The 17,312-nt window shown below is 31.9% G+C and overlaps 1 protein-coding gene across 1 annotated transcript in view; it reads right to left on the bottom strand.

Annotated features, from left to right (window-relative positions):
• LOC142345784 (condensin-2 complex subunit D3-like) overlaps positions 1-17,312 on the bottom strand; it is a 127,046-nt gene that overhangs the window by 47,448 nt on the left and 62,286 nt on the right. Inside the window, exons 10-12 of the mRNA XM_075398130.1 lie at positions 15,386-15,566; positions 12,378-12,521; positions 11,275-11,554 (exon numbers count right to left, since the gene is read on the bottom strand). Of these exons, the coding sequence (XP_075254245.1) occupies positions 11,275-11,554; positions 12,378-12,521; positions 15,386-15,566 (605 nt within the window). The remainder of the gene's footprint in view (positions 1-11,274; positions 11,555-12,377; positions 12,522-15,385; positions 15,567-17,312) is intronic.

Below are 17,312 nucleotides of genomic sequence, written 5' to 3'. Positions count from 1 at the left end.
TGTATGAAATGTATGCATGAAAATATAGTGGTCATCACTTTTTGGATAAAAGTAAAGTTAATAGTACAGGTCTTATAACATCATTACATAGATATATTGATTATACTGATACTAATAATAATGTTAGTGATAATGATAATGATAACAAAAAAGATAAAGATGATAAAAATAAAGTTTTGAATAGTCTAAAAGATAATATTATAGAGAATTTAAAAAATTACCTTGAAAATGATTTAAAAACAGAAATTTTAAATGAGATAAAAACGGAAATTATGAATGACTTAAAAACAGAAACAAATATTAAGAAGAAAAGTAATGAAACTGATAATAAAACAACTAGAGTTTGTTGTTTATGTAAAATTGAAAAGAATAGAGATTGTTTTTTTAAAACTGGTGGTTTATGTAAAGATTGTTGTTCTCAAAAAGTTTCATGTCCCATATGTAAAATTGTTATAAATAGATCTTCTCTTAATAAACATAAAAAAGAGCACATAGTAATCAATCCCAAATTTCTGACAATATTTAAGAAAAGTGATTACAAATTACAAAGATTACATGGATTATTATGGATTATATACATTATTTTAATCATGATAATCCCGCATTCTGCGGGATTATCATGATTAAAATAATCTTTCTGTTTTTAAGTCATTTATAATTTCCGTTTTTATCTCAATTAAATTTTCTGTTTTAATTCATTTTAAATGTAATCTTTTAAATTCTCTATATTATCTTTTAGACTATTCAAAACTTTATTTAAATCATCTTTATCTCTATCTTTATTGTTATCATTATCATTATCACTAACATTATTATTAATATCAGTATAATCAAAATATCTATGTACTGATGTTATAAGACCTGTACTATTAACTTTACATTTATCCAAAAAGTGATAACCATTATGTTTTCTATGCATACATTTCATATATCTTGCAATTAAATTATTGTGTATAATATTATAATGATTCATTAGTTCATGTTCTGGATATCTACTACTAGTATCAATTTCAATATTACATTCTCTACATATTATCATCATTTTTAGTTTAAGAATTAATAACATTATGGGTTGCATAAATAGATACAAGACTAATAGCAAACATATATATTATATTAAAAGGATCATTGAGATCAATTTTGTCTTTATCAATCAAACCATAACCTATTGTCATCTTCGTACCATTTCTTAATTTAATTTTTGCCTTATCTATATCCATTATATCTATACCATTAATATTATTATTAATATTATTATCATTATTATTACCACATTTTTGATAGTAACTATATGCAATTCCTAATACACTAATTGCACCAAACATAGCAACACTTCCACTATGTATCTCATTATATACACTTTTTATATTTGTATATGTTTTATAAAAATTAAAAGATTTATTTATTCCCTTAAAGTCTAAATATTCTTCAAAATAGAACATCAACTCATTTGGTTTATTATGTGTTGGTTCTAACATTCTATCTGTTAAATAACTACTTAGTATATTATATTCCTTTTCCTTAAACTCTGTATAATCAATATGCTTCTCAATATCAAGATCACCTATTCTAGAATGGTATACAACATTTTTATCTTTATCTAATACAATATAATAGTCACTAATAGTATTATAATTTATTATGCCATACTTATAATGTTTAAATCTATATAGATTAGAATCAATTTTAAACTTCTCTTGTACTCATTTCAAAGAATTGTTGTGAACTACTTAAAGTAATATATATAGCTGGGGTGTTATCTCTTGCTTTAGTATTTAAATCTGTTACAGTATGACCTACACATATTATATTAATATTGTGATGTCTACCTTTAGAATACAATGAGTCTATAGCTGGTAATCTAATGTTTTCTCCCATATCATCAAAAACAATAAGACTATTAGCAAAACTATCTAAATTATCTATTAACTTCAAATCATCAATGCCGTATACAATATATCCTTTCCACTCACTACCATCAATACAGAATACATTAACAGTATCATACAAACCACAAAAATCTTTTATAAAAGTTGTTTTACCAGAATTAGATGGACCATATATAATAAAGTTATGTTTTTTAATTTCAAATGGTTCTGGTACAACATTTCTATATCCTTTGAATCTCTTCCTTAAATCAGATTAATTATCATAATTCCAATAAGCAATTATAATAATAAATAGCAACATAATAAATAACGGGAACACAAGTAACATTTTAATAGGACTAAAGTTCGAAATTAAATTTCTTTACATGTTCTCTAAGTCTTTCTTTAGTATGACCAAATCTATATCTATTGAGATATAAGCATATCCTACAAGTGTAATGTTTAAATCTATAGTGAGAGAGATGTTTATTTACTTTACACTTTTTACATATTAAATATTGATTGGGATCATTATAATGTATAACCATATGATTATGTCTCTCTCTATATGTTATAATTTCATTACATACAAAACATGGTAAAGGTTTACTTTGGCACTCATTACAACTCCAACACCAAGCTTTATCTTTACATTTATCCCATTTAATACTACTCATTTTTATAGTATTGAAAAGGTATATAAATAACATTGTTTCAAAATTTGATGTATAAAAATGAATGTGCAGGAAAACAACGGGAACATTCTAATTGGAAATGGACAAGTTCAACCTCAAAGTGAGCAAGTTCAATTTGGAAGAGGTCAAGTCCAATCTGGAAGTGGACAAGTCCAATCTGGAAGTGGACAAGTCCAATCTGGAAGTGAGAAATCTCAATCTAGTTCTACTAGCACGGCAGCCCAAATCTTAAAAAATAAAAACAAACCAAGGGAAGAAATCAAACCAGTAGACAAAGAAAGACAAAAGGTAGAATTAGAAAAACCTTTAGAATCAGAAGGTTTAATCAAATAAATGAAGAGATAAAAGAATCATATGATAAACAGGATGCAAAATTAAAACAACGAGAAGATATGTGTGAGTCATTGCGAAAGGTTGAAGCAAAATATTATCCAGATTTAGATCAAGGTAAAAATAGAGAATCATCTAAAGACTTAGATCAATCTAAAGATTCAGATTCAGATAGAGAATCATCTTCATCTGATGATTTTGTCTATGTCTAGAAGCCTAAACCAAATAAGTTTAAATATGAAGCTTGCAGTCAAGAGTTAACTCAAAAGAAATATTATAGGCATAATCAATCACTTAAACGTAAAAAGAATGATCGATTATATAATAGAAATAAAATTATTGAGAGTGCTAATGAGGGTGGAATAAAAGTTACTAATGAAGATATAGAACAAAAGATAGATAATCAGTATCCTGAACTAGAGGGAATAAAGTATTGTGATAGTTGTGATATGTATCTGGATAATAGTACTGAATATAATAAACATATAGAAACATTAAATCATAGGAATAATGTAAGATTAGTTAATGGGGAAATAATAAAGAATGGGAGTAAGTTCGAATGTGTAATATGTAAGACTACTCTGAGTCAATGTAGTGTGGATCAACATTTGAAAACAAAGATGCATATGGATAATGTTAATCCGCGAAGCGGTTCCACCGATGGTAAAGATAAAGATATAACTGAAGATCTGCAAAGCAGTTTCACTGATAGTACTAAATCTAAAGATAATTCAGTATATTGCAATATATGTAATACTAGATATAACAATAAAAATGAATACAATGAATCAGATGAACATAAAGAAAATGTTAATCAGAAAAAACTTGTTGATGGGAAGTGGCGAGATAAAGTTAATGAGCTGGGATTAGATCATAATATGAAGTATAATCAAATAATGATAACAAGTAGTAATTATGAAGATAATGAATTCTTGAATGTATTAGAGGAAATGTATAAAATACCTCCCCATATCAAGTTTAACACCTTTGATGTAGTAAAGCATACAAACCTACAGATGATAAGTTAGAAGAAAACGAATTCACATTTAGACTAATGACTAGACAATATAATGGTTCTCATGGCTTGGATATGTTGAATAGTGAACTAGAGACTAGAATTCAAGAACAAGAGATGAATCAATCTGGTTGGAGCATGCAAAGATTTGTTAAAAGAAGAATGTATATACATAGGTTTTATCCTTCTGCTGGTTGTACTACTGAGTTACATTATAAAAACAGAGTACCTTTTACTATGTATTATGATTTTGAATGTATAATAAAAACAAAAAACACTTCCTATTGCTTGTGGTTTATGTAAAAAAAGTGACTATTCTGATATATTAGAAGATAAGTATGGAAGTTATTCCGGTGAAGATATAGTTGATTGGTTTATAAGTAGAGTAAATCATTCTAATAAATTATTTAAAGATATATTTGAAATTAATATTCCACTTAATGAAGATACTATTACTCCACTTACTACTGAGTGTTTCTATTGTAGAGAGAACTTGAGTAATGACATTGTTAGAGATCATGATAATCTAAATGGTAAATCTAGAGGTTTTGCTCACAATAAATATAACCTCCAAGCTAAGAATACATTCGAACCAATATATGCATTTAATTCTACTAATTATGATAATCACTTATTTATAACTAAACTAGCAAAGAAGATTAGACTTAAAGTATTAACTAAAACTGATAAGAATTATATTAGTATTGATATGGGTTATGCAAAAACATTAGATATGTTTAGGTTCTTCCATCCACTTAGCTTAGATGCTATAAGTAAAACATTGAGTGATAAAGAGTGTGTAACATTAAACAAATTTGGGTTAGAGAGTCGTAAAGGTATATTCCCATATGAATGGTTTGATAGTATAGATAAACTACATGAAACAACATTACCACCTAAGGAAGCATTCTATTCTAAGTTGAAACAAAGTGGTATTACAGATAAAGAATATAAGCAAGCAATAGATTGTTGGAACAATACTGGATGTGAATCAATAAAAGACTATATGATGCTATATCTTAAAACAGATGTATTATTATCGGTAGATGTATTTGAAAGGTTAAGAGATGTGTTTAGAATATTATGAAATAGATCCTTGTTACTTATATTCTACTCCTGGATTAACTTGGTTATGTGGATTGAAATATACTAATGATAGACTTAAATATTATTAAAAAAACAGTTAATATTTATGATACAATACAACATGGTATTAGAGGTGGGTTAGCTTCAGTATTAGGTGATTGTCATGTAAAATGTAAAAATAAAGAAATAGATCCTGAGTATACAGGGAAAGAGAATTATCTAAAATACTTAGACTTCAACTCATTATACGCTTCTGCTATGGTTCAAGCTTTACCTACTGGTGAGATCAAAGTATGTGACGGCAATGATTATACACAATCTAGCTCAACAAAAGGTTATATCTACACCATTGATGTAAAGTATAATGATGAGTTGAAACAAAAGACAAAGAAATATCCATTCTTCCCAGAAAAGACAAAGGCTAACATTGATCAGTTTACAGACTATCAAAATAAAAAAAAAGAAAGGATATAAACCCAATGAGAAGTTAACGTTGAAGTTAACGGATAAAAACGATTATGTAATTGATGGCGAGATGTTAGATTGGTTTTTAGCTAGTGGTTTGAAGATATTACAATTAAGCAAAAGTTAGAGTATAGTAAGAGTGAGTGGTTAAAGCCTTATATTGAGTTTAATAATCAGAAAAGAAAAAAAGCTAAAGCTAAGGGTGATAAATTTGGAGATGTATTTTTTAAACTGATGAATAATGCCTTCTATGGAAAAACAATAGAAAATGTACGCCATAGAGAAGATGTAGAGTTAGTTAATGAAGTAGATAGATAAATTAAATTAGTAGAAAATATTAGTTTTAAATATGTTGTAGAGTTTGATGATGATCTAGTGGGTGTACATAAAACAAGAGGTAATGTTAAGTTAGATAAGTTTAATTATATTGGTTTTGTTATATTAGAGAAAGCTAAACTAATTATGTATGAATCTATAAATGATTACTTTGAGAAAGAGTTAGATTGTAGTTATCATTATACGGATACTGATAGTATATTTATAAACATAAATGTTCCTTAGATAGTAATATAGAAACTAAATGAATAAGATAAAAGATGTTTTACATAATAATGAGTTAGGTAAGATGAAGGATGAATTAACTAATGATACTATTACAGAAGCCTGCTTCCTTAAAGCTAAAGCATATTGTTATAATAGATTTAAAGGAGAAGATGAGAAAAAGTAAAAAGGTATAACCAAAGCTACTATTAAAAACCAAATTACTATTGAAGACTATAAAAACGCTATATATATGAAGCTAAAAAAAATATGTTACAAATTTTACTATTGATAGTAAGAAACACCATTTAGAAACAAAAGAACAATATAAAATGGCTATTGATCCATTTGATGATAAAGGCATTAAAAGTTTTAATGGTGAGTTTAGATTTTACAACTAATTTTTATATAAATATTAGCAAAATTTAAAATTTATAAAAGAGTTAAGCTGGTTTTTTATTCAGGTTATTTTCGCAAGTTGGTTTTACGTGCTTGTTACACGGTCTCACTAGTTTTATACTAGTATCTGGGGACGTCCACTGAAGTCAGTGGGGATAGAACCCAAACTATCCGTCTGATAACGGTTAATTACCAGCTTAACTCGACACTAGTGGTTTGCACTAAGTGAGACAAGAAATGATAGATTTTAAATAACATAGCTGGTAGACTGCCAGAAAATAGCCGCAATAGATTTGTAGGTCGGCAGTCTAAAAAAACAGTAAAAAAGACAGACCAACAAAATTCGTTTTTTCATTGAAGGCTGATCTGTTATATTTTGATTAAAAATCTGTATAAGTTATTGCTGCCTCTATTAGCTGATCTCAATTAACCTTCATTTAGAGTGACACACACCATTTGACCTTATCTCTTTGAATTAAAGTAAATAAAAGTCAATTTCAATTTGAGGAAGTCATTTTTGAGAGTGAGGTAAGTCAAGTGTGACCAAAAATTTAATCACGCGCATGAACAAAAAAACTCGCTGCACTATGAGCGAAAAATGACGTCACACATGCAATTCACTTGAAATTGCATGAACGAATGAACAAAAAGTGGCTGTGACGTCATATGGCTGTAACAAAAATCATGACGATGAAATAAAAAAAAACCAAGAGAAGGCCAATAATAGCCCCAGCTATCGCTGTGCGGCTATTAATAAAAGAAGTGAATATAGAGTAGTGGATATATAAAGGGAAATAGAGTAATGTGTATATGGGTACCGTATCGCGGCTCTATGCTGCGGAGGTACCCATATACACATTACTCAAAATTCTATAAAAATTTGAAAAAGAATACAAAAACTACTAAAAAAAGGTCACAAAATTTGTAAAATGGCAAATCGTATAAAAAAGAGCTTAAAATTGAATCAAGGTTTATTAATTGCTTCAGATGATCAAAAATTCTTCCAAACGCATCATTACTAGTTTAGAAAATTGAGATAAACGCCTTTAACTGAAAAAAATTGGAGTGTCAACTGTGATAAAGAAAAATTCGCTTGCTCAGCGAAAATTATTTTGCACAAACTTTCTCAAAAAAATGATATGAAGAGAAAACCACCATCTGATGTCTTTGCTGTTCTATTTGCAATTCAACCTACTTACTGTGTTTTTACGCATTTCACTTCCTCTCTCTACGTCACCATAATTAGCGATCAAAAACACAATTACCCATCTTCGAGTCGTAAAATAGAGCGACCCAATACAAATAAAAACGAACACTGCAACATTGCAACCCTGAACTTACTGATACACAGTTGTCAAAAACATGTTAAAACCTTAACCCGAGGTGAAATTCAAATTATGAAATCTTCAAAACTCAACCGTTGGGCGTGGTATATTACATAGCATTGCAGTTAAATTTTTTTTCAAACGTAGTGCTAAAATGCTGTGCTTTTTTTAAAAGCTTTTATTTATGAGGGCGATGAGATCAAGAAATAGCTACAGCAAAACAAAAATTGAATTATGTTCAAAATTTCATAAATATCAAGATATGCATGATTAGGTAAAGACGTTGCTTGTTTCAAGAAATCAAGTCTCCCACAAAGAGTTATAAATATTAGCCCAAATTTGGGCAATCAGAATAAAGCTACGATATTTCAAATTTTGGCAAAAATATCATGATCAAACAGTGAACTGCAGGTTTATCAGGTCTAGTTTCATTGCGGTATTTGTTCCCGCTACAGAACATGGACATTGATGAAAGGGAACCACTTCGAAACAAGTAATTGGGCAAAATAACAGGACAACGCAAATCATAGATAGCAACTGTAAGATTGCGAAAGAATAGCTGTGATAGCTCACTTTTGCAGACCTCTTGGAAAAAAGTCATATCTAGCAGATTGTAAGAAAATAGCCGCCACTGAATCTCTTGGCCCCTATTGGGATAGAAACAAAGATCAGAAAAAACTGATTGTTTTTTCTGATTACAAAAAAGACAAACGTGAACGCGCTAATTTGATAGGACTTCGTAGTTACACACACTCTCATGACTTAATCAAAGGATGCAGCAATTAGTATCATCAGCAGTGCGCATGACAACTGGCAACTAAGAGTAATAAAATAAAGTTGAAAAACCGGGCATCCAAAACTGGACTTCATCCAGTTTCTACTTTTGATTTCGATATTGACTCTGCTCATTTTATTTTGTCTAGGAGAGCAAACGCTGTCTAGAGGTTCTTTGAGCGAAAAATCAAACTAGCTTAGAGAAGTCACAAAGATTTTACGCAAAATGTTGAAAGCGGCAAAATTGGGCAAAATGTTTGTTAAAGTAAAAAAATCAACAGGAAGACTCGGAATCAATTCGAAGCAATCCACTAATAACTCAGCCAACAACTCGCCAGACAAAATAGGTTTTTTTTTTAAAAAAATGTTCTCAAACACAGAGGAAAAATGACATGAGAATAGCAGTATCAGATATTTTCCTGAAAAATCTTCATAAATTTGAATTTCAGAACAGTTTTTGGTCACAGACGGTGCGATAAAGTTAGAGTTCGTTCACGCAATGACCATAAACATGCTAGACAAAACACACAAGCAATATAAAGATAAAACTGAAGAAAGGAGAAAAGAACAAAAAAATTCAAAATCTAAAAACGACGTTCAAAAAATCTCGAAAAATTTAGGCTCAAACCATTGATCCGGAAAGATGCCATAATAATGTTTCTCTTCACATTAATGACGGACACAGCACCCGAAATAAGTCAGTTAAAATTCGGGTGTCCCTGACTGTGCTTAGCAAAAGTCCAAAAAACAGTTGTAAACAAACGAATTCACAAAAACTTTTGCAAAAAGCACAAAAACAGAACATAGCTACCAGATTGCCAGATAATAGCCGCAATAGATTCGTAGTTCGGCAGTCTAAAAAAAAACAGTAAAAAAGACAGACCAAAAAAATCGTCTTTTCATTTAAGGCTGATCTGTTATATTTTGATTAAAAATCTGTATAAGTTATTGCTGCCTCTATTAGCTGATCTCAATTAACCTTCATTTAGAGTGACACACACCATTTGACCTTATCTCTTTGAATTAAAGTAAATAAAAGTCAATTTCAATTTGAGGAAGTCATTTTTGAGAGTGAGGTAAGTCAAGTGTGACCAAAAATTTAATCACGCGCATGAACAAAAAACTCGCTCCACTAAGAGCGAAAAATGACGTCACACATGCAATTCAGTTGAAATTGCATGAACGAATGAACAAAAAGTGGCTGTGACGTCACATGGTCGTAACAAAAACCATGACGACGAAATAAAAAACATAGCCAGAAGAATTCCGGAAGCGACTCGAAGCGTCAAAACTTCCTTAACAAAACCGTAATTGCAGCGGAAGCCACTAACTTTTGTATTAAACCATTAACTAATTCTCCGGGTCTGCTCTAACAATTGGTGAAACTTAAACCACTGTCAACAAGAGAAACAAAATGCAGCAAAATTTTATATTATTGAAAACGTTTGGTAACGTTAAAAAATCCAAAATAATTAATGTGGTCAAAAAACCTGATAGTCTGAAAAACCTGACAAGGTTATCAATAGCCCTCAAATAATTCATGATTCTAATCTGAAAAAGATCCCGAAAGCAAAGGGCAGATAATAATCTTAGAGACTAAGATAAACCTTTTCAAAAAAGAAAGCTCAAACTTAAGAATCAGAAAACACCTATAATTACATTTTTAATCACTGCGATTAAGACAAAAACAACACGAACCTGTTACTTGTTGTACATATGATAGACAACATGATTTCATACTAAATCAAAAATGAAATTGATGATAGAAAACACATAAGCAGCAGAAGAATATTCAAAGGCAAAAAATCGTTCAAATTAGTATCAAGAGAAGTCAAAAAGATATCACGCAAAATGTTGAAAAAGCGGCAAAATGAGGTAAAGCGAAACATCTTTTTATTGGGCGAAGTAAAAAATATAGCAGGACAAGTCCTGACGTACAATTCAAAGAATTTTCATTGACTAAACAGAAAACTAGACCAAGAACGGACTATGAATGGATTGGGAAACCCATTTAGTAACAAATCCGATCCAAAAAATCGAAAAAACGATAAAAATCAAAGCGAAATTGCCGCATGTGACTAAAAAACCACTAGCGAGAAAGCAAATTTTTGTTCAAGCACCGTTTTCTCACTCTACTTTAAATTTAGAGCGAAAAAATTTCACGCCGCAAACCAAAACCACTCGCTTTTTCGCTGCACTTCCTGTACCGGCGTGACCAAAATCACTACTCCAATTTGACTTCAAAAATCATGAAAATGTGTGAACAGATCTTAAAAAAAGACAGCGCCCCAATACAATTCAAATTCTTTGAATTGTAAAAATTCTTTGAATTGTAAAAAACAAGAGAAGGCCAATAATAGCCTCAGCTATCGCTGTGCAGCTATTAAAAAGATAGGTTAAAATAGGCAAAACTGGGTCAAAATTTTACTTTATGTGATCAACTTTCTTTCAAAAGACATCTCAAAATAAAAATCAATCCGAAATATAGGACAAAAAAACCACTAAAATACTAACTCCAACCGAAAGTTTTTTTTTAAAAAAAAAAAAGCAAAAAGCAAAAAAGCTCCAAATTAGATCTGGAAGTATAATAATTGCTGCAGATGGTCAGAAACACTTGAAAACCTACAACTACTCTCTAATATAATTGATAAAACCCCTTTGACCAAAGAAGTCATTAAAAACTAAGTCATTGAAAACTAAAAACTGCTTCGGAAAGCTACAAGTGATCATCGATAAATCTGATTTCAAATCAGATTAAAAATAAGTACAGTTGAAACCTGAAGAAGAGACTGTCTCTAATTTTGATGTAATCGTGCTTCAGAAGCTCAAACACACATGCCAGTGTCTGGTACCGCAGGAAAGCATCCGGACAAGCCAGATACCTGTAGATCCTGGGTAGAAATCTCTCCACTGTGTGAGTATACCTCTTACAGAGATCACAGAGCATAAGAATGACGTTGTTGGCCACTTTGAGAGAGCAGAAGCTGTTGGTCTGGAAATCCTCTTCTGTCTCTGATTTCTTCAGAGGGTTCAGTACGTCTCCGAGAATTTCCGTGCCTGGACAGAAGGGTTTTTAAGGGAAACTAAGAAGCTGCAATTGCTAGTCTAGCAATAGATTTAAAAGGCAAATTGGAGCGTCTATTGAGGCATTGCAGAACATATATTTGGAAATTAATTACTTGCACAACTTTCTACAGCACTTCAAAAAATTCATTAACGTAAAAAATTGCTATCATTTCGTTGGTTGCCTTTTGCCGAGATCAGCAACAACGCAAATAACAACAACCAAATTGCCGTTCCTTCGTCGCTATTTTTGTTACGTCCTTTGATGCGCATTCTTGCGATAATACAATGCGAAAATTGGTGACGAATTCCCAGACATCTAAGGACTAGATTAGAGTCGGCGACGACTCAATTACACTTGTCGCTAGATTGCGCACACTGTAAAAAGCGAGGAACTAGTGGCTTCCATCGAAATATCTCTCAAAAGGAGCAAATTTGCACCCACTCTTTCTTATTTATAGGCAGTATATCTTCTGGGGAAAATTTCCAAGGCTAGCAAGATTCTACATCGTCTTTGTTTTTAAAATTTTGCGAGCGAAAAAACGGCCCACTTATATATTCGGCTTCAGTTTCTTAAAAGCTAATGTTTACTACTCTAGTGATTCTGCCGTCAATAAAATGAAAAATCAGAACATTTTTATCATAATACTGAGTATTGATGTGGCATCTCCTAGCGCTGAACGATAGAAGTTATTCAGAGCCAACTGAACGGTAGTATGTTGGTAACAGGAAACGATTATATGAAATTTTACTGCGTGCAATATTTTTGAATTTCTATATCAGCCAATCAACGCTCCAGAGGGGTTTGATAACTGACCTTGTCTGTTGAACTCCTCGAATATTAGACACATGTTTCCAACAGTGATGACAGCCACAGCCTGGACAGAAGCCAAACTATCATCTTCTAACACCATATTCTCAACACTCTTCTTTCTCACTGCCAGAAAACTACGCATCATCTGATCCAAGCAAAGACAGCGCCATATCTTTCCCTGTGACTCTAATATAATTTTGAGCTGTTCCTATTTTGTAGCATTGCGATACTAAGTTTTTGGTTAAACCATCGAAGAATTGTAGTCGTTGTTATTTTATGACCTGTTTCAATGTTCCAAGTTAAACTCAAAACCTTAAAGTATTTACAAAACCACATCCCAAAGTGGCATGAACGACGTTTCGCATTAAAACATAGTCAGATTAACTGAAAATAGTCGCAATTGACATCACCAACCTACGCTGGGATTGAAGTTAGAGAAAAATAAAGAGAAAAAATGACGACAGCGTGTCAAAAATTGTTCTAATTTGGACAGAAATTTCCTTAGATTCAAAAAATATGGTAAAATCCGCCTCTAAATTAAAGGACAATTAATTTAAATACTAATATCATTGCGCAGTACACTATAAGGAAACTTGATAACTTAATTCACTAAGTCTTTAAACAATAGAAACTAGGCTATTGTTTAAAATGTTCGAAAAGAAGTCAATGTTCAAAAAGAAAACAGTCTTCGTTCAAGTCATCGGTCATCGACAAATTTGTGTCAGCTAAAAAAAACGCTGGCATATTGCTAGAACATAGCTGCAAAAGCGTCTTAGACCTGCAGCCTCAAGAACAAAAGCAAAACTAAGACGGAAGGAGAAATTTCAGAATTTCCTTAAGAATTGTTGAGATGACGTATTTTCATTTAGAAAAAAATATATATTTGACCTATGTGTTGCTTTGTTCATATATATTCATATATATTCTGTCCATATATGACCTTCATTTAAAGTGATATATACACACACTTGCCCTCATCTTCAATTAAACTCAGCAGAAATCTTTTTAACAGAGAAAAAAAATCCGTTTGAGAGTGAGCGGGACGTCATATAATCGTAACAAAAATCTTGATGTAAAAATAGATAACTTATCCAGAAGAATTTTATAAGCAACTCTGTTTCGGACTTTCTTGAACAAAACAGCAATTGCAACCGAACTTTTTTATCTGAAAACTATTCTTTTCTGTCTCACCAGAGCTAACCAACATATTTGGCAAAAAATAAAACCCGCCAAAACAAGAACAGTTTCTTAGTTGACGCCACTCAAGCAAGCAGAAAAATAATTACCAAATCATGCAAAAACCATGCAAAAAGGCCGCAGACACATTTCACAAACTTAAAATCAAATTTTGACAGAAAACTTGATTTCAGCAGAAATCTTTTTAACAGAAAAAAAAATCCGTTTGAGAGTGAACGTGACGTCATATAATCGTAACAAAAATCTTGTTGTAAAAATAGAAAAAGTATCCAGAAGAATTTCCTAAGCAACTCTGTTTCGGACTTTCTTGAACAAAACACCAATTGCAACCGAACTTTTTTATCTGAAAACTATTCTTTTCTGTCTCACCAGAGCTAACCAACATATTTGGCGAAAAATAAAACCCGCCAAAACAAGAACAGTTTCTTAGTTGACGCCACTCAAGCAAGCAGAAAAATAATTACCAAGTCATGCAGAAACCATGCAAAAAGGCCGCAGACACATTTCACAAACTTAAAATCAAATTTTGACAGAAAACTCATTGCAAGCAGAAGAATATTCGAGAAAACGGTGAAGCTGAAATGCTGCAGAAAACATAGATGCCATATTGTCAGAAAATAGCCGCAATAGCTTCGTAGATCTACAGTCTCAAAAAGATAGTAAATAGACCAAAAAATTGTCTTTTCATTAAATGCTGAGATTTTATATTTTGATTAAGAGTCTGAACAACTTAGTGCTGCTTTTATTAGGCGCTCTCAGATAAGCTTCAAATAAAGTGACACACACTCACTTGAGCTTACCTCCTTGATTTAAAGTAAACAAAGGTCAATTTGAGAGTGAGGAAAACATTTTTGATAGTCATATAAGGCCAAAAATTTAATCGCACGAAAACAAAAAAAAACTCGCTCCAGTAAGAGTGGAAATGCTGTCACACACGGAAATCGGTCAAAATTGTATCAACTAAAAGTATGAACAAAGAGTCGATTTGAGGTAATTGTGACGTCATATGATCGTAACAAAAGTCTTGACGACGAAAAAAAAACAGCATAGCAGGACAAGTCCTGACACATTTCGAAGAATTTTTTTGACTAAACAAAACACTAGACCTAAAATGGACAATAATGGGATTGGTAAAACCACTTAGTAAAAACTCCCATCAATGTTAAAAAAGCAACAAGAAACAACAATCGAGAAAGTGAATTTGTTCAAACACCGTTTTCGCTTGAAATTGGAGTGAAAAATTTTACACCACAAAACCACGCTTTCGCTCAGCTTATGGTTCTGGCGTGACCAAAATCACTTCTTCAATTTCACTTCAAAATTCATTAAAATGCTTGAGCAGTCAGTTATTATTTAAAAAAGACAGCGCCCCAATACAATTCAAATTTTTAGAATGGTAGAAAAGCGAGAAAAAGCCAAAAATAGCCCATCTATCGCTTTGCGGCTATTAAAAGGACATACCGGTACAAAATTGCTCCGAGTTCATTCGACAGCAATCAATAACCTTACTGAGGTAAATTCTTAATAAGGTTAAATTTCTATAGGTTAAATTCTTAATTGGGTTAAATTTCTAAAGGTTAAATTCTTCATTAGGTTAAAATCCCAATCCTTATCTGGCAATACAAACTATAAAGAGAACAGGGCGCGCGATTGTTTATTTCTAACGTTGCGCAGAAATTAACGAATCACTGAGAAAAAAAACCCACCGACATACCCCCCCCCCCCCCCCCCCCCCCCCCCCGCAGCCGCCGCCAGATCTTAAGCCTAATAAAAATCCATAACAGCTTAACAGGGAGAGAGATGGCCGCATTCCTTAATGAGTGGTTTGAAACAAGCTTTGAGGGTGCTCATTGCATTTGGGCAGTCGTGAAAGTTGCAGAAAGTGAGCTGGCCCACGAGAAACAACTTGCGTATGAGATTTGCTTTGTACTGATCTGTATCCTCCACAAGATGTATTGTGGACGGGTCAAAGTTGCTTATAGCTGATTTAGTATCCTAAAAAAGAGTTGAAACAATACAGTATTTTTAAACATCATCTAATCGTAAAATAGCCAATACCATTCTACACATTTGATAAAACACAAACACTTAATGTCTATTGAATTGGAATCCTCCAAAATCTCTTACAATTCTTTTTCAAAAAGCTTACATGTCTTTCTTTAATTAAGACAATTAAACGTAGGCAATTAAACTATCCACCAGTCAGCTGGCATATTCTACTGTCATTATTACGCAATGAAAACTAACATAGCTGGCAGATTGCCAGAAAATAGCCGCAACAGATTCGTAGATCGGCAGTCTAAAAAACAGTAAAAAAAGACACCAAAAAATTCGTCATTTCTTTGAAGGCTGAAACTTTTTATTTTGATTAAAAATCTGTATAAGTTATTGCTGCCTCTATTAGCTGATCTCAAATAACCTTCATTTAGAGTGACACACACCCATTTGACCTTATCTCTTTGAATTAAAGTAAATAAAAGTCAATTGAAAGTGAGGAAGTCATTTTTGAGAGTGAGGTAAGTCAAGTGTGACCAAAAATTTAATCACGCGCATGAACAAAAAAACTCGCTCCACTAAGAGCGAAAAATGACGTCACACATGCAATTCAGTTGAAATTGCATGAACGAATGAACAAAAAGTGGCTGTGACGTCATATGGTCGTAACAAAAATCATGACGACGAAATAAAAAAACATAGCAGGACAAGTCCTGACGTACAATTCAAAGAATTTTCATTGACTGAACAAACATCTAGACCTTAAAAGGACTATGAGCGAATTGGAAAAGCCATTTAAAAAACAGATAAAAAAAATTTAAAAAAATACCAGAAAATCAATGTCAAAATGTCGCATGTCAAGAAAAAAAATCAAATCATTAGCGAGGAATGGAAATTTGGTTCAAACAAAAAACTAGGCCTAGAATGAGCTTTTAATGAATTGGGAAAACCATTTAGAAAAAACCCGATAAAACAATCGAAAAAACAGTACAAATCAAAGTGAAATTCCGGCATGTGAACAAAAAACCACTAGCAAGAAAGCGAATTTTTGTTCAAACACCGATTTCTCACTCTACTTTAAAATTAGAGCGAAAAAATATCACGCCGCAAAACCACTCGCTTTTTCGCCCCATTTCCTGTTTCGGCGTGACCAAAATCACTACTCCAATTTGACTTCAAAAATCATGAAAATGTATGAACAGATCTTAAAAAAAGACAGCGCCCCAATACAATTCAAATTCTTTGAATTGTAAAAAACATAGCAGGACAAGTCGTGACGTACAATTCAAAGAATTTTCATTGACTAAACAGAAAAACTAGACTTAGAATGGACTATGAGTGAATTCAGAAAACCATTTTTAAAAAAAATCAGAACAAAAAAGTAAGAAAAAAACAGAAAATCAATATCAAAATGCCGCATGTGAACAAAAAACCCCTAGCGAGATATGAAAATTTAATTCAAACAAAAAACTAGGCCTAGAATGAGCTGTGAATGGATTGAGAAAACCAGTTAGAAAAAAATCGGATCCAAAAAATCGAAAAAACGGTATAAATCAGAGTGAAATTGCCGCATGTGAACAAAAAACCACTACCGAGAAAACGAATTTTTGTTCAAACACCGTTTTCTCACTCTACTTTAAAATTAGAGCGAAAAAAATTCACGCCGCAAAACCACTCGCTTTTTCGCTCCATTTCCTGTTTCGGCGTGACCAAAATCACTACTCCAGTTTGACTTCAAAAATCATG

The sequence above is a fragment of the Convolutriloba macropyga genome, chromosome 9 (assembly GCF_964194025.1).
Source record: "Convolutriloba macropyga chromosome 9, txConMacr16.3, whole genome shotgun sequence".
In the NCBI taxonomy this organism is placed as follows: domain Eukaryota; kingdom Metazoa; phylum Xenacoelomorpha; order Acoela; family Convolutidae; genus Convolutriloba; species Convolutriloba macropyga.
Note: the sequence above shows the minus strand (reverse complement) of the source record. Positions and strands in the feature narration are given on the sequence as shown.